This window comes from Cygnus atratus, chromosome 1 (genome assembly GCF_013377495.2).
Source record: "Cygnus atratus isolate AKBS03 ecotype Queensland, Australia chromosome 1, CAtr_DNAZoo_HiC_assembly, whole genome shotgun sequence".
NCBI classification, from domain to species: domain Eukaryota; kingdom Metazoa; phylum Chordata; class Aves; order Anseriformes; family Anatidae; genus Cygnus; species Cygnus atratus.
The window spans coordinates 8,792,159-8,811,343 of NC_066362.1; the positions used below are offsets into that span (position 1 = coordinate 8,792,159).

Here is a 19,185-nt window from a genome sequence, read left to right on the forward strand (position 1 = left end):
AGCTGCCAAAGCAGCCCCTTCCCCTCCCCACAGCTACTTAAATACTCCTGTTATTAACAAGAGCCTACACCCCCTCCTATCAGTTCCCCCCCTCCCTTTCCCACACCCTCTTTTCGGGTGCCAAAGAATCTGGCTTGCTCCTTTGGCAGCTGCAGCAGTTCCCTTGCAGCGTGCACTGTCAGTATGAAATCCTGTGGTTACGCGGCAATCTCTGTGGCAGCATAAAATAAATGAAAAGCATTCAAAACCAAGTTTGGGTTTGTCTGGGGCTCTTATATTTGCTTATTAAAGTGAGCAACCCAGTCAAAACAGTATTGATTGTATCGCTGAGCTCAAGCTTTGATTCAGGAAAAGCCACCACTTTCCATTGATCTGGTGATTTTCATACCGCACCAGTGCTGGATGCCTGCCGCAGATCTCGGCGTGAATCCCTACAGAAATCAGAGCTGCTTGCCACAGGATCAAAGCTTACGTCTGTTGCACAGTGTAGAGGACCCTGGCTATACATGTGTACATATAGACATAGTCACAAAGTCAGGGTAATGTCTCATTGCCATTAAAGACAATGGCAAAACTCCTGTTCATTCCCAAAAGGCCAGAATTCACCCACTTGCTGCTTGCCATCACTTCCAAGCAGTGGCATCTGAGACCGTGCAAAGCTCAGGGTTGTAGAAATGCTAGCAGAAAGGCTGACAATGTCACGTTTTTCTGGAAAGATAAAGAGATACTGGAAGAGTCAGTTTTCCTAGACAAATGTAAAATGACTTAGCATGCAAATTGGTATTAATCCTTATCCATGACATGGCACTACCAAGAGAAATTTCATCCAGCTGGGGACAACCCCTGTGTGCCATAAAACCATGAAGCTGACCTGTGCCACTCCAGGCTCTTGGCTTATTTATGCTATTTGTGATAATTAACAACATTATGGCCCCAAAACCTACTTAAATTCAGTGCTCCACTGTGTGAGATTCCATCCCAGAAACCGCATTGGCTGCATGAAGTTGTTTGGCTCTACTAAAATCTCTGTGGCACAGTGAAATAAAAGAAAAGCATTTAATGCAAAAAGCTTAAATTTCTGCAGATCTCATATATGTACATATTATATTGAAAAAAAAAATCTAAAATTGTACCCGTTTTATTGTTGAGCAAACCTTTATTTTAGGAGACGCTGCTGCTTTCACCTTCCTCTCTGTTATTGGCAGGATGTAAGAAACAGCTTTAGTCTGATGATAAGGCAGATAAAACACAAATAAGACGGCCTGAAAAGGAAGATGGAGTTGCAGATTTTAGCAATGACTTGCTCAGGTCTACCAACCCCCAAGAAAGAGCTTAGATCTGCTCGTGTACTTTAGTGTTTGGTCTGAAACATACTACAGGGAATTTCAAATTATACTGAAGGAAGTCAAACTTCAGTTGACTTTAGCCCTGCAACTCCTTTAAAGTGTTTGAGAGGAACAAACCAGACCCTACGATGTACCTTCAGCAGCTGCTCCACCTCTCTGAGGTTTACTAGTTGCATTACATAAAGGAAAAATATAGGTCAGATTTTAAAATCCTCAAAGGCAAAAGCTTCAGCTTTAAAATGGAGCAAGCTCGTGATATAGGTTTTATTGACCTCCTTAAAAAACAGTTGCACTGGAGGAAGGTTAGCAGCCGCCTCTAAATCCTCATAGTTATAGTTTAAGCTAAAAGTTAAGTTTCCTTTTGCTTTTTTATAATTCACTCACTCTTATAGCATCTGTTCTGAATCAGGCTATTTTCCCATTGCTTTAAAAAATAGGTCAGGGTTAATCTCCTGTACCATGTTTGCTTTCCAGGCATTAGTCATGAAACTGCTGATGAAAAGGTGATTTTTGGCATTGAATTTAATTCAACTTTTCTGGAATGTATTCCTAAGTCCCAGCAAGCCTCTATTAGGTGGTACATTCAACGCTCTGGAGAAGAACATCGAGAAGAGGTAAGTTATAGTCATCAAGACAAGTTTCCTCTGTAGAGAATTCAGCTGAGTATTGAAAGGCTGGAGTTACTGGGATTAGCCAATGTTTTACTTTTCCTTGCCTCACCTTAGGTATTGCATAGCATTCTGGTAACACCATTTGGGGAAGAGAGAAGCCATTTGCACTGGATCATAAGCAGATTTAGATACTTACTTTGACTTACATGCTCATTCTATTAAAAAAAAAAAAAAAGGACGAATAGAGAAATTAGGCTTTAAATACTGGTAAAAAAATACTGAAAGTAAAAAAAAAAAAAAAAAAAAGACTTTTTGTTCAGTAACTAGTACAACTACTTCTGCAGGCAAAAGTATGTTCAAACCTCTGCTCCATTTAGTGTCTGACTGCCTTCCCTTATATTGTTAGGCACTGTAGCTAAGAATTGCTTTGTATGTCTTGCTGCTTCTCTCTCTGTCTCCCCAGAGAAGGAACAGTTTGTGCAGCAAGTACCTTTTTTGTTTTGTTTTGTTTTTTGTTTTAATTTTTTTCTTGTTTGGAATCTGAGGATTTTTCTGAAATGGCACTCTGTGCTGAGGCAGAGATGTCACATTAAAGAATTGCACCTTGCAGCTGAAGTAGAAAGCCGTGAGATTTGCGATGGCCCTTAACTCCTGCAGGAGGCAGTTCTGGGGTCTGCACCAGTGGAGAAGTGCTGGAAAAACCTCCAGGTCCTCCCTTGCCACCTGTGCCATGTCCTGCAGACTCCTTTCTGGCCTAGTGACAAAGGGGCCCTTTTACATGCCCAAAAGGTCAGCGAACTGGGACTGATCTGGACTGGGTTTGAGAGAGTTTCAAACCTCAGGAGCCTTCATAGCCTTTCTTTTACATGAATGATTTTGTGTCAGAGGCCAAGTCCTGCTGTGGCTGCAGCCATGGCAACGGGGAAGGAGAAGAAAGGAAAAGAAGTGCCCTATCAAATGAGCTGCTCCCAGGTGTTAGATACGCTTTTTTGTTAAATCTTCATCCCAGACAAAAGTTAGTTTAAAAGACAGGAACTATCAAACATACAACCAGTCTTCCACTCTCAATGATAACCTGTCCTGTGAGGTTTTCTGAGTGCAGAAAGTAGTCTAGTTCTTTGTAAAAACTGGGGAGATGCAAGCCAGGGCAGATGCCCATGAGAGCATCACCTCTGGTTGAGACCTCCCTCACTGCTGTCATCCCCTAAGCACCGCTTGTAGCATGAAGGGAAGTCTGCAGGGATGAAGCCACCTCAAAGTTGAGACCTCAGTTACAGCTTGACCCAGGAAGCAAGAGTAAAGGGATACGAGTCACCTCTGAGTTTTCTCCATAAGAGATACAAAAAGCAAGGCTGTATATTGACTATGACACTGCATTGCTTTTAATTTACTCCCCTTCTCTCACTCATGCTTTGGATTGGCAAAGATTCTTCCCTCTGCTGGTAATAAACATCTCACTAATTTATAGACACACTGCTTCCCCCAACATGCACTAAATATCAAAGGAAGGAGCTTACTGGTCTGAAACACCATCTCTAACCTCCATTACAATCCATACTTGGAAAAAAAATTGTGGTCTTCTGATCAGCAGGCCAACCATGATCATAGCCACAGGTGGTTAAAGTGAAAACCCAGCTAGAAGTGTATCAGCCTTTAAAGACCTATGGGCATTCATGGTTTGTGCTTTAATTGATTTACCTTTAAGTGTCCTGTACAGAAGACTCTGTGCTCTACTTCCCTAAGGCATCAGTTTGCAAATGCAATTACATATTTGATCAGAGAAAAAAAGTAAAGTATTTGCTTAATTCAAACCATGTGTTTAAGAGTAATTTTAAAAATAAATTTAAGCAGGTACTTTTTTTTTTTTAAATTCTGAACAGTAGTTCATATTAAGTTATGAGGAGACCCAGTCATGTTTTTTAAATAATGCGTCGCAACTACAGCATGTGTCCAAGTTCCTCAGAGCTACAAACTTCATCTAAAGCAGTCAGTTCTCTGTGAAGAACATAATATTTCTGTATCATAAGAAGCAGCACTTTCAAGATTTGAAAGCCTCTTATGGAGTGCTGTTTCTAAGTTTTACCTGTGTCAATTTAGGAAAAAATAAATAAATTGATTTTCTCCTATGTCAAACGTTCAGGTGTGCACCTGAAAGTCAGGAAGCCAAGTTCATGGGTTTTTTGTGTGTTTTTTTTTGTTTGTTTTTGTTTTGTTTTGTTTTGTTTTGTTTTATTTGATTGCAAAACAAACAGCAGATCAAACTGACTTTTGAACAAAGTTAGAGCAGGCTATAAGCCTATATAACATAGCTTAATGTAAGGCTATGACATTTTTTGCCAACATTTGCGTTTCTAAAAGGTTCATTGTGGGAATGACTGGGCCCCTGCTCCCAATTTTGCACCAAATACCAGTAATCCAGACACCATGATTCCTCATACTACAGGAGTGCCCAGCGTGCCAAGGTTGTGATCTAGGGAGAGAGGATGGAAATGTGCACTTATGTGTGATGGCATTTGAATCTCCAGCAAGCGCACAGTATACATCTTTGCACATTAGCAGCCTTCCACAGAAATGTTTACTGGGCTTGCTCTGTGTAAACAGTCTGACATCTGTTTGTATGAGAAAAGTAAAGCTTTGCTAAAAGGCTAGATTAACCTTTGAGGCAAATTTAGAAGAAAATTTGAAGAAGAAATATGCAGACAGATTTTCTACATTATGAATGCTAACAGTAGGCAAATAGCTTCTTACCACATATTGTCCCTAAAGCCATAGCAGTGTGTCTGTGATCTAGCTTTGATAAAATAGAAGTTGGAGCACATGTTCCGGAACTCCTTGGGGTGGTTTTGTTAGTTTATTTTATTTATTTATTTATTTATTTTCCCAGTCTTTGAAGGTTGCAGCTTGTATAAATGCATATGCACACATTGACAATTACAGGATCAGACCACTTAAAACAGTATATAGCTATTAGTTTTGCTTGATTCCTGCCAGAGAATTCTTTTTCTTATTTTCTAGTGTTTTGACCCAGTTTAGTTCCAGTCTCCTAAGAACTGGAACTCATCCTGAGTAAACTCAGCTTTCACATCTCAAATTACCATGTTGGGACATTTCATTTTTTAGAAGGAAAAGAAAAAAAAAAAAAGATTTTTTTTTTATTTTTAAAATAGAGTTAATCATATATGAATGTCATGTTTAAAAATGCATGTACCTGAAGTTAAATTCCTAATTTCAGATATGGCTGCCTAAATAAACCCACCCAATCTGTAGAAAAGCTGAGCAATCACTCTTCCTGTTAAAGGGAATAAGAGTATTTGCAGGTTAAAATGTTAATCCCTTTTTAATTTGGGCATTTTTAAATTAAGATTTTCAGTTTTTCTAATTTGAAATCTATCTTATCAGTGGAAATGAGTTCATCGGTATTAGAGCCTAATTGGAGGCCTTCCTGGAAAATTCAAAGACAAGCATAGTAATTGACTTTCTTTATAAAGTACTTCAATTTGACTGAAATACCATATGTGACAGCAACAGGGTAGTCATATTTAATGTGTAGCTTGATCTTTGCTTAGCCAATGCCTCACCATAACTTTTCCCATTACAATTATATTTTCTGCTCCCTCTCCCTTCCTGCAGCAGATTTCTCAAATAACACTGTGCATTATTTCAGTGCGTGTCTTAGCGGTGTAACTTATTGTGATGACGATACCATGCTTTGCAAATGACTCTGTGCACCTGGAATTTAGGTTACGGACTTTTAGTTCCAGGGCTGTAGCTGCAATGTCTCAGCAAGTCTTTAAGCCTCGCTTTGCAAATAGACAGCTACGCACTCTCTCTGACATGTACTACAGCTTCCTGAGGGAAGGAAAAGGGCAAAATCCAGACTAGATGGGAAGCGTTGTGCCCAGCAGGATGTCTCCAACATTTCACCCTTCGGGTCATGGTTCAGAGTGTGACTTCCAGCCAGAGCAACCTGTGGGGAGGGACAGGATCTCCTGTGGTCCAGGAGCTGTCACCAGGTCATTTTGCTGCCAGTGGGAGTACATTTCCCTGTAGTTTGGGGCTGTTTTAAGGTCAGGAGTCAAATATCTAGTGCTTTTGTGGTTAGTGTTGCTCACGCAATTGATCATGTTTGTTCCTGTGCTTGCAGGGTTAGTCACCGAGATGAGAGAGAGTGTTTTGGCGACTGGAGTTCATAAAAAAAAAAAAAAAAAGTGGGGATGCCATTTCTACATAATGACTTAAAGTGCTGAAGTTTCCTGAAGCTTAAACTCAAATATTTATTTATTTTTCCTGAAATTCCTATGTGTTAGGTATATAATAGGTATCAGGACTGGAAAATAAAACAAGTGCAGGGCTCCCTACGAAGCCCTCAGTTTTGGTGCTTTGTGGCTCTGGAAAGTGCTAGGCCCCCTGCTTTAGGCTGGCCTTCACCCTGGGCCTCCTGGGGCTTGAAGCCTGCCAAACTGCCATGCACCCATGCAGGGGACAGAGCAAACCATATGGTCTGAAGTGACAGAACAGGTGTGGGTCGCTTTTAACTCTCTCTTTTCTGGTAATATTGATACCTGGAGGTGAAAATAAATCCGCTGAAAGGCAGAAGAACATTCCAGTTTCTTCTGCAGCCATTCTCGCCCTGTCCCATATTCCTGCGCCACAGCCTGGGCTGTGTTTTTTCTGACAGACCCAGCTCAATGACTGCCTGATGTTTTGGTAGGTACATGAACATGACTCACTCTTGTACAGGACTTCTGTATGGGCACAAGAGCATGACCCCTTCAGGGAAGAGCTGTTTCCTTTCAACATTTTAGCCAGACTAAGACATTTTTCAGTTTGTCCAGGATCTGTGTCCTGTTCAGTTGACCTTAGTGGGTGTATGCTGGTGAATGAGACATAAGTTTCCATATCTTTTTGTGGCTGGAGATTCTTGCATCATGATGGCTGTGATTTTCATTGTTATAAACATCTGGTCAGAAGCATCTTGTGAAAAAAAGGTGCTAAAGGATGCTTAGGCCAGCCCTAAAACCTAAAAGTCAGATGAGAGAGCTGAGTAAGGAAGAGGACATACACCAAGGTCTAAGTTTCTAGTAGTATTTTCTGTCACAGGAGTGAATTTCAGTATTTTTGTAGCAGACACAGGCTTAATCCTTCGGTCGATAAGAAACAGATCAAGAGTGGGAGAAAATAAGATTTATTCTGCAGCCTAGGGACTAATTATAGCTCTCATGCTTTCACTCTTTTATTTTATTATGACTCATTGGCTTGGCATTTTTTTCTAATACCTTGAGATCCTTAAGTAAGACTAATATTTTTGACAGTTTCCTAAGGGGAAAAAAAGATGTAACTCTGAGCTGCTATATAAGGTGATATTTCTGCTTTCATTTGAATATATTGGGGGGTAAAAGTTTAAAAATTAGTCATAGAATGAGAAGTTAGCTTCACCTTGAGAATAATAGAATGCACGTGTCTCCATAATGTCACTACCAACAACACATTCTTCTTTTTAGTTGTGAATTCTTAGTAAATAAATTTTAAAAAAATGTTAAAAAAGAAAAAAAAAAGCAGAAGAAGAAGTAGAGAAATTAACTCTACAGCTGTGTTGGAGTTACATGATTAGTTTACCAGGACAACAGAAAAAGGTGCATATAACAATAATTCCAACAAAAGCAGAGTAATCTTTATTTCCGCTCAAATGGTGAGGATGAATAAGAAGGCAATAGAAAAAACAAAGTTGGATGTGAATTCTCAGCAAATATTCCTCATTTCTCTCTCCCCCCTACAACAGTTTGTTCAGGGGTTGCTGCTACACCATGATTAGTCCAGCTTTACCTCTAACTTTTTTTCACATGGTGATTGATGAGAGAAGGCAGGCTTTGAAGCCGCTTTCTTCTCCCAGACAGGTGCAGTGTTTTAACTGTGAAAACGTTGACATGTGAATTATTTGTAAAGAGGGAGCTATCTAAACACATCATTAGCAAAGGACAAAAGGCATTGACCTAACCTGGTGCCACAGCACTTTCAAATCCTTGGTTGTTTTCCAACTTACTGATTGTTTAAAGATTTGCCATCATTATTGGCAATGCCTATTTTTCCTCTATCGTTAAATTCAGGTTGTGAAAATCTATTACATGGAGATATTTTTCCTTTGTCAAATATTGCCAATTCCTATGGCATGTGCCATGCTTTATTTAGTGTAATTTTAAAACCTCAAGTGCCTACCATAAAGGATAAAAAGTACAAAATGCAGATAAAATGTTTTTAAAAATCTGCTCCCACTCCCGTAAAATAGAAAGTTAATGGTAATCAATTGCTTCATTTTTGTGGTTTACAATTGGTTCCCAATTGAACAAAACTATTTCTCTCATGTTTAATTTTTACTGTATGCTGAAATTTAAGCATGTCAGCAAGCTTTTTATGAATTAAAGCCATTGTGCTTCTGAATTGTTAAACCCTATTTATAAATATTTAAGGAGAGGTATTGATTATAACTGGGGGGGGGGGGGGGGGGGGAATGAATCCACAGTTGACCAAAACAGAATGATGTCTTTAAGTAGTCTTTTCACTCTCCTCAAAATTTAATAAAATATGTTTTACATCTATAGGTCAGGAACCAAAGAGCACATTAAGCATTCAAGTGAAAGGTTAAAGATCTACTACCAAGTAATGAAATGCCAGGTGTTTATGAAACTCCACAACCCTATGGGGGAAAAAGTAGAGAGGAAAGACAGGAAGAGTTCTGAACCTATGGGTAAAACAACATAAACAGGATACCAAAAAGAGAAGTGAGGGGGGAAAACAATAATGAAGTGTTGCTCAATACGTGTGAAATCGGAGCCATAATTTCATCCTACCAGAGGATAAGAAAGGAATGAACAATGAAGGCCCAGAGAAGAAGGAGGTGACAGTCACTGTAAATCAATATCCAAGGTTAACACAGGACATTCCGTAAGAATGCTGCTTCATTAAAAATAGGAGCTGTGATGGGCTGGAATTAGGGGACACAACCAATTTAGCCTCTGTTAGCTTTCTCTGCAGTATCCTGAGGCAGAGGGGGGCAACTCTCTGAGTTAACACATTTACAACTAGAAAGGGACGGCTGCTACACAAATGGTAAATAGTTATGAGTAGCAGGGTGCTGGACTTAGGGGTCCAGTCATCTTTTCAAGTCTAGATCTGCCATTATTCTGCCTTCCTTTCACTGAAAATAGGCGAAGCACTAGTGAGGGCTCTTTGGCTTGGTGCCGAGCCAGCCAAAAGAGCCAGCTGGAGCACTTCCAAGTGTAGGAGGTACACAGCTGTCAAGGCACTCTAGACTACAATACTGGCAGAGCCACGATAGGCAGATGCTACCGCTGCAATTGCATCCAGCCCTGAGCTCAAAGAGATCCGTCCAGTTTTCACTGAAACAATGTGGGAACTGGGTCTTTGCATAGAGCTTTATGAAACCCAAATGTCTGCAAATTAGCTTCACCTTCCCACCCCTCTCCCTAAATTCCTCAAACTGGGGGTCTGTAGGATTTTCCATTGTTAGCATGAAGCCTGGGTAGAAAAAAGAGGGGCTTCCTTTTGCAAGGCTTTCCTTTTTTTGTGGAGTACAACAGCACAAGGAAACACCTGCCCTAGACATATTTCTGCCTACAACTACTTATCTTTGGGTTCATTTATACCTTTTATGCTTCTGTTTTTACTGTAACCATGAGGAAGGTGCATTTACGTGGGATGAAGTTTCACTATCTGATAAAATTGAAGACTACTGTCCTATGCTGTAGCTTCTGGAAGAGAAAATTTGGTCTTTTCTAATCTGTCTCCCTGCTATCTTCTGTGTCTGTTCTTCTGTTTTGACCATGATTTCTCTGGTTGGAACTCAGTGTAGTAAATCAAATACGGCTGGTGCTCATGTAGCACCTGTTGTCAGAAAATAATCCATTTTCCAGGAATTTTCAGAATTTGCAAGATTTCACCCTGCTGGTGCCAGTAGGCATGATTATATCCAATTTACAAACAAAGAAACTAAAGCCCAGGGTTGACACAACACTACGAACATGTGTCAGGATCCAAACAATGCTTGGCCACAGAAGCAGGCAGCCAGAGCCATGTTCTAGCGTAGGTTTTTGTAGCATTTGATTTCTTCTCACTGATGCAGTCAAAACAATTGTAGTACACAAGCCAATATCTACCTACCTAATCTATAGGTTGCTGAAGATTGTTATAGCTGATACAGGCTAGCAAGGAAAACTCTCTCTCTCTCTCTGTTCATGTATTACTTAGATACACGTGTGTTATATCTTCTGCTGATCTTGAAAAGGTCTCTTAAATCATTTAACCCTTCCAAAGTCCTTATCAAAGAATATCAGAAAATGGGAAAGCAAAAAGCCCTTGGAGTGGCACCTCATCCATCTTTTTTGCTCCAAGATACCCTCTTATGATAAAGTACCAGTGAGTTAGAATCATAACAGATGGAGAATCATATGTATAAATACATTTTTTCCCATGGAGTAGAAGAGGGAATTGTGTGCAGATTTTTTACATAAAGAAACAGTGTGTAGCTTACCCACTGTGAATAAATCTAATTTAGTCATCTTTATGCCTCCATGATCTTCGTTCTCTGAAGTCTGTTGGAGGGTCAGATATGCACTCCGGGAAATTTTCCAGATTCTGTGTTGGTTCTCTCTGCCCCCACCCCTCTTTTTAAAGCCGGTGCTCAGCCTTGTGCAGAAGTTTTTCTTCATTATAACAGTACCACCAGCAGCTCTGAGGCTGTGATCAAGGCACTGGCTTTGCTGTGGGCTGAGCAAGCGGCACCCCAGGTCCTTCGGTGCTGTTGTGGCCTGCAGCCTCTGTGCGGCAGCAGAACATCGCATGCCAGGGAGATGACAGCTCTGTGCTGGAACAGGATTGTTTTCAAAGGAAATGCTGGTGGTGGAGTCTGGGAGTTAGGGCTCTGCTTTCTGCTTACACCTCTGCTACTAATCTTTATATGGTCTTTGGCAAATCATTTACTTTCTGTGTTCCCCAGCTGCAAAAATACTTAGATGCCCAGTGCCCCGTCTTGTTTTTTATTGTATTGTATTGCATTTCCATTTCTATTTCTATTTTATTTCTATTTCTATTTATTTTATTTTAGTTTAGTTTAGTTTAGTTTAGTTTAGCTTAACTTAGTTTAGTTTAGTTTAGTTCAGAGTTAGGTTATTTTGGAAATCATTTTCAGATCACCAGATATGTAACATATCTTACAGTGTTATTACTTTAAGGTGCACATTATTTTTTAACATGTCATATCACACTATGTTTTTGGAAATATTTCCATTCATAAATGAAACTGCATTTCCATGCTGACAGACTTCAGCTCTCACTTGCAATCTTTTTTTTCTTTTTTTTCTTTTTTCTTTTTTTTTTTCCCCTGTAAGTTCTTCTTTACAGATCTTATAGTCAAAACAATAAAATAATTGTACTGGGTTGTTGTCATCTAACCTTACTGGGTGCTTTTAAGCACGTCTCAGTGAGTCAAAGGCAGGATCAATTTCCTTTTATAAATTCCAGTTGAAGAAGATAAAAATCAGAGCATTTCACTTTAAAAATCAGCAGTGGTAGTTATTTTTAATGCAATAATGTCTCAGGTCATTCCAGATATACAAGTACCCCCATATATTGGATATATTACGGATACCTCAAGAAAAGCAGTTAAAAAACAAATGGGATTTATGGCACTAAACACCTAACCCTCCTTGGAGAACGCAGACTATCTATTCCATTCTGGTGTGATGAGTGGTGCTGTCTGGCCTTTCAGCTGTACAGTGTGTATCTTTTACTAATGCATGCTGAAATGTCACTGATGCAGATGCTATAATTAGGAGAAAAACTCAGGAATTGGAAGGATCTCATGGTATCTGTCTGAGCCATGCATGCCCCACCTCATGCTGGGACAGGGTGTGCAGTGTGCCCACCCTGCCTTGTCTCCACTTTGGTATTGCACTGACACGTGTTCTATTTTTTTCTGAGGAAATTCACGTATTTCATTCTTCTCTGTCCAACCACGCAGCTGAAGGCAGACGAAAGGATCATCAAAACCGAGCACGGGCTGCTGATACGCAGCTTGCAAAGACGGGATGCGGGAGCCTATTTCTGCAAAGCCCAGGAACACACCTTTGTCCACACCATCGTAAAGCTGAATTTAAACGTCATTGAGAATGGGCAAATGGAAAGCACTCAGAAAACTGAGGACGAGGAGGGCCGGGTGAGGGATTTGCTGACAGAGTCCCGGCTGCGGTACAAGGACTACATCCAGCTCGTCAGCAGCCCCAGCTTTAGCCTGGATGAGTACTGTGAACAGATGTGGCACCGGGAGAAACGGCGGCAGCGAAACAAAGGTGGTGCCAAATGGAAGCATGTGCAGGAGATGAAAAAAAAGCGAAACCGAAGGCACCATGAGCCGGCCAGGCCACCATCTACGTAGTTTGCAAACACTGTTTAAAGGACATTTTCCACAAAAAAGAAAAAATACTGTGTTTTGTTGTTGTGCATCTTGCCTATGAATTAGTACTGCTTCTTATTGAAATCAGTTAGCTCACCATCACTATTAATCTGTACAAGACTGTACAATGGGATTTGATACCAAATGAGATGTTCCTTATCGGAGTACCACACGCCAGGCAATAATTTTGAATGCATTCATTAAAAAGAAAAGATGTACACTTTTAGCTAATTTCTGGGTAGCCTGAGGCTACGCGAGCTGTGTTCTGTACTTCCTGCATAATTTTCACATAGGATTTAGCGTCCGTGTTCCCATGTTAATATTTACTGCCATGTTCCACCCCAGAGGTGGCTCCATTTCAGGGGAGGGCAGATGTATACATAGTTCTTTGGCATCTTTCTGAAAAAGAAGCACGGTAGAAATGTGTGACAGATCTGCAAAAATACCCACTAATTTACCCACTGGGCTTGTATACAGGCACATGGGTGGGGTTTGCTAGCACAGAGAGGCTCAGCGAAAAATCAAATTAAGTACTGGCTTAGGGACAACATTGATTTTCCCCATTAAAAAAAAAAAAAAAAAGAGAGAGAGAGAGAGAAAGCATAATCATAGTTTAAGAGAGGGAAATTATCAACACTTATTCATTAGAGTTTGATAGCCACCAGTTTGCAGTCCATCTGCTGAAATGAAATGTTCACTCTAATTGAAACTGCCACTGAGATGCTTGGGAGTAAATTTCCTAAGTGGTGTGTGGGAGGTATGTGCACAAATCCTATTAACAAATAATGGGATTCTTGCCTGCACCTCTCCTGTTCCTCAGCGTGTTTTACTCTGGCTGTTTCCCTGGCCCTTTGCTAGCCTTATTTTATGCAGAGGAAAAGAAAAATAAAAGACAACAAGAAAGCTAAAACAAAAGACGATGAGGGAAGATATTTAGTGGCTGAGACCAGTGCTCTTGACACAGAGCTGACATTCCTCAGATATGTGTATTCTTTGGGATTTTCTCCCAAAGGTCTTATGTATTTTTAAGTTGAAAATTTGCGTTGTTGGAATTAATACTTTTATTATAAATAAATAAAACAAAAGATGTCCATGTGTAAATAAAACTTCTAAGTTAGAAATTTGCTATATACCATGATTCCATTTGTAAAGTGCTCCTTGTTCCTCAGTTCATATTTTGGTTGTAGGAGTGTAAATCTTTTCATATAAGCAGGAAACCCTGGACTCATTCTTGTCTATTTGACATCAGTATGATTTCATTGAACTTATTCCTGATATGCAGCAACAAACACAAGCTCAAAATCAGGCCTACTGTCTCTTCTCATGAGTCACAGCCCTTTTTTCTTCTCTTCCAGCTAACGTCCTCCGTTTTGCCTTTCATGCCTTTTTGACTGTGAAATGACAAATTAGCCACTTCCTCACATGGAAGAGAGCTTTGATGGATACCAAAATGACAGACTTTACTAGTTTCTCATGCATTCTACAGATCGGGAGAGCAAAGTCTGTGAGAAATCCATGTAATTGGTGTGCACCTCATTAAGGAACTAAGAGCATTGCTTCAGAAAGTTGTAGATTTGCCCTTACCCATGCTGGTGTTTGTGTGCACATTCAGTCCTGGGTTGATAACTGTGTAGCTACCATTTTCATCACTGTTCATTTCCTTTCTGTTGTAAGTCAGATACAGCAATGTGTATGTCAGACTTCAGAAAGGGAACTCAACTTACCCACGCTTCCTGTAAAAAACAAAAGCTGAGTTTGCATGTATTGTATAAAAGCCAGCAATACCATATGTCATTAATTTTAGATTTTTTTATTTTTTATTTTTAAATAGGAGATGTATGAGTTAATTAGGAAATATCAGATGGCATGCATACAATGCTTTGATAGTGTAAAGCACTGAGTGCTAGATATTATAAGCTCTGTGGGGAGGAGGGAATTTCTCAGCACAGGACCTTTAATCAGCAGAGAGACTGATGCTGAAGACACTAACCAGCAGTACAGTACTTTGAGCACCCGCCGAGAACTTTTTTTTGCCATTTTTGCTGCAAAATAACTTAGGCCAGACATTTCACAGGAGACTCATCATTTTGAGTACCTTGATTTTAAGGCCCATTAAGACTACTTAAAGGAGGTTTTTGGGGGGTATTAAACTACTAAATGTAAAGCATGTAAATGTGAAAGTACTGGGGTACTGAATATTCTTGGCTGGAAGGTTGTACTGTCATCATACAGAACCTGCTCAGTTATTCCTTATTAGATTTTTATCAGTCCATAAAGTCCCATTTCTCTTACTTGGGTATTAAGTAAATGAGTGGAATCACAGCAAGGCTGTGGTCTACATTCACATGCACTGACAAAGGGCCTACTCTTCTCACCAGTGGTGACACAGTATTTTAATTTTAGAAAACTGTCATCTCATGTTTGCCTAGAAGCAAATCAGTTCTTCTATTTTTTTTCCATCCTTCATGAAAACTAAATTACTTGATTTATGTTTAGATATAACTGAGGGTATGTATTCTACGAATGAACCCTCCCCCCACTGACTTTAGTAGAAGTCTTGAATGACTAAGGGTCTCAGTGCTGGGAGCATTAGATTTAAATGGTTGAATTAAAATGTTATTACTCTAAAAAAAAACTTTCATTTCTTTTATTTCCAGTGTTGCTGCAATGAGATTCTTCTTAAAGAAATTACCTCATCAGTGTGGGTAGCATAAAACCCCAAGTGAGATATAAGGCCACTTCTATCATGGGGAAATAAATTCAATATCCTCCAAACCAGTGGTCTGTACTGGGTTCATACCACCCCAGGGGGAATATTTAATAATATTGCACTGATAAATGTCTCTGTTTTGATACATTGGATAAGAGGTATGTATCCTAAAGCCGTCAGGGTTAGCACAGCTCTTCATGCACAGAAGATCTGACATGTCCAAGGAGGCCAGAGGATGTTGGAGACCAGGGATTGAATGGGACATATCAAGGATCACTTCAGAAAACAGGGTTTTGTTAGGTAGGACTCCATAATGCAAACCCAGGAGTAGGAGCAGGAGGAACCATGAGTCTTTCAGCCGCCTGCAGTCCCAGAGATGAGTTTAGAGGATGAGCTAGACTAGAAACTAGACCAGTAGGGGATTGGAAAGTATCATTTTCTTTTCAGAAAAAAATCATCTTGTGTATAATTTAAAGGCTAAAACCTAAACCTGACTAAATTTCAAACTGATGATTTGGATATTGGTTGGGTTGCTATGAGCCACAACAGGCTCATAGTTAAAATGAAACTAAGCCTTGCCTCCTGCAAGAGCCTAGTAAAAAGAAGTTAAACAAAGTTTTGGTCCACAGTGGAAAAAAAAAGTTGCCTCCATCTTAATAACTGCAGGTTTAAGCAGCTGCCTTACTGCATATGGTACAGCATAGATATTTATTTACGGATGCATTCATCCAGGAGTCCAGTTATTATCTTTTCCTTCAGCAAAACCTTCCCACTGACCCTGCTTCAGAAAATGGCCAGTGCTTGACTGAACTGCAGTGGCTTTAAACAGATTCCTAGAATAACCAGCACAATGTGAGCCGTAGTTATAAAAATGCTGAAAACTGACATAATCTTTAAAGCCCAGCAGGGCCCTAAACTCTGTAGCAATCTTGCAGTTGGTTAAAATAAAACAGAAAATGGGATTAGCAGAAAAAGGAATAAAGTATTAACACTTATTGTGATAAAGTAGTTCCATTACTAGAAACTGTTCCAACAACAGGTGTGAATGTATGTTCATGCCATAAGCAAATACTTTCCTCTCCAAGCAGTTTAACTTATACTTGCTTGAGGTATCAACCTCGGAATGTGAATACTTTCCAATTCATAAGTAGATTTTGGACCTGGTTCTCATGTCACTCATAATGCAGTAATTAGGTTAAACGCTACAACTTTCCTTTAGTTCAAGTGCTATTCTGACCAGAAGATCTCTACAGTTAAAATGCTATGAACACTTTAATATATCTATTATATGTATTGATCTACATTTAAAATTTCAGATAACGATTAATTGTTTGTTATTTTTACTCATTATTCATATAATTAGTCCATGTGTCTCATAATAATATCAATATTTAATAGAAACTAATGGAAATTGATTTTGCTAAAGTGTTGTCACATAAGCATATGTGTATAGCAGGACATATTTGAATGTGTTATGTTCATTTTGTAATAGAGGGTAATTGCAAAAGACAAATATGATTTTGAGAGCTAAGGTTCAGATAGGCTCCCACTGACAACAAAGATTAAAATCTTATTGGAACCAAATCACAGCCTAAGCAGATTATATTCTATTTACAGTCTAGTAGTCAAACAGCCAGAGCTATGGGTAGTCCTGTACAGTATATTGGCCTGGTTCTTCTTGCATACTCTTGTAGTTGAGATGTAGAGGTCTAAGGAATGACATCTGAGTGAATGGAAAATTAAGCCCACGTGTCTCTCTAATATATTCTGTTACATTTTATAAACTTTAAATGGTCTCCATTGTAGTATTTTACCATAGTGCTGCTAATATTACCCTGAACTAAGCTTCTGTAGCTAGCTGAAGTGTGACATTCTTTGCAGTTGTAATCCAGTTTTCAGGGTTTTTATTATAAATTCTATAAGACAGATTTGTAAGATTTTATTTCTGTATATCAAAATAGTGAGTGCCCTTAAATGTACCAGGAACTTCAGTATTTGTTTTTCTTTTCTTGGTAAGGTAAGGATACATAACATATTATAATCTTGAGATCATTACTTGCCAATGTGTGGCTGAAACATCTGTTCTGACAGCTGTAGCGAGGATGGATTTTTACTTGCTTGTTTTTAACTTCCACCAGTTAAGCCCCTTTTCTGCTGTGTCTGAGACTCTGCTGTGTCAGGTAACCCTGCTTCCATATGGAGAAATATTGCAGGATCTGCATTTCCTCAGCATATAAACCTCCCCACAAGTCACAGTATCACAATCTGCCTTCAGACGATGACTTTCCTAAGTGTTAGCTTTTGTATAGAGTTGCAGATGTAAACCAAATACTGAGAGGTAAATTAGAGACCAGATGGGCTTGCATTTACAAAGGAAATTTTGGGGACTTGCTTAGAACTCTCCTTTTTCCTTTTGCTTATGTGGTTACTGTGTATAACACTCCAATTTAAAATCAAAGTCTTTTGTACTTTAAAGTATAAGGTTTTCCATGTGATACAAGAAACAGAACATTTCCAGGTGATCTGTTTGATTGATATGGACTGCTGGTTAATAGTTTCAAACAGTACAAACCAAGGAAGTCATCTGTCCAGCCATACATGGCTGCGATATTTGTAATGAGCCTAGACATATCTTAATTTTGGTATATTAGTGCTGTGGCTATTTTTCTTTTCTTCTTTTCTTTTCCTTTCCTTTCCTTTCCTTTCCTTTCCTTTCCTTTCCTTTCCTTTCCTTTCCTTTCCTTTCCTTTCCTTTCCTTTCCTTTCCTTTCCTTTCCTTTCCTTTCCTTTCCTTTCCTTTCCTTTCCTTTCCTTTCCTTTCCTTTCCTTTCCTTTCATCATTTTATTTTATTTTATTTATGCTACTTCTGCTACTAAGAGGAACCATGTCCAAAGCCAGACATGTTCTGAAGGTGCAGCATCTGATAAAGCAGTAAGAGGAACAGAAGGCTTGGGCAGATATTTTTGTATGGAAACAACATAGTACATTTGCAGGGAGCAAAGTCTGATGGGTTGAACGAGTATGCTAAGATGTATAAGGACCACTGTGCTGTTTATCTTGCATAGATTGAATTTGAGAGTAGATTTTAAAAAGGTACATATTTCTTTAAATCATGAAATACTTTTGGTATAAACAGATCCAGAAAATTTAAGTTCTTACTAGGTTCATTATTAAGTCCATCATTTGCCAGAAATATCAAAATAAAAAAAAGAATGAACAGAATTTCACAAATTTCCACTTTCTAAATTTATTTTCCTTTCCTTTTAATGGAACTTCTAATTTAAAATATGTTTATTAAAATGTTTCTCTGTAGGACAAGGTTTTTTCTTTTTTTAAAAAAAAAAAACTATACTTTCACATCTCTGAAAAAAAAAAATCAAGAAAAACTGGGAAATTTTAAATGGAACTGGAATATGTTTCATATTTTCATGTGTACTTAAAACTTGAAAAAGCAGCATCAAAAAATGCTCATGCCCTCTTTCTGAGACTATATGTGGCTTCCATCAAGGACTTATTCCGTAGAAATGAACTGCAATAATCACATTTTAAGACTGCCTGTCAACATATCTCAGCTGTAAAAACTAGATACAAACCATACAAATCTATGAAAATACAAGTGAGAACAGATTATCTCCAAATGTTTACTTTTTTTTTTTTTTTTTTGCATGATGCATGTGTCTCTATTCCTCTCTCCCCCAGTGACTATCTCAGGATGTATATTGGCTGGGGAGAGAGGAAGAGATTACAAAAGCATATCTCCAAATTGCAAAATGAAAAGTCACACTAAATGGACTGACAATGAGGATTATGATTAATACCTCACATTTGACCAATAAAGACTATATTTTCTCCTAAGGTGAAATTCATCACTCCTTCCAAACCCCAGCACAGGAATTATATGCCATATACCTTCTTTTTTAAATTGTAAGGCATAAGTGGTACTAGGGCTGACCTTGTGAGTGGGGTTCAATTTCATTCTTTAATGTAACTATTTGTAGAGTAATACGGCTGATTTTTTTTTCATAAGTGTATCTATTTGTAAATGCTGCAGC

At 38.9% G+C, this 19,185-nt stretch overlaps 1 protein-coding gene across 10 annotated transcripts in view; it reads left to right on the forward strand.

Annotated features, from left to right (window-relative positions):
- The window catches only part of SEMA3D (semaphorin 3D), a 148,735-nt gene extending 133,680 nt beyond the window's left edge, over positions 1-15,055 (forward strand). For all 10 annotated transcript variants that reach the window (XM_035549417.2, XM_035549422.2, XM_050716806.1 and 7 more), the window contains 2 exons: positions 1,821-1,960; positions 11,991-15,055. In XM_035549417.2, coding sequence (XP_035405310.1) covers positions 1,821-1,960; positions 11,991-12,404 — 554 coding nt within the window. In that variant the 3' untranslated portion in view covers positions 12,405-15,055. The remainder of the gene's footprint in view (positions 1-1,820; positions 1,961-11,990) is intronic.
- Positions 15,056-19,185: the final 4,130 nt, after the last annotated feature.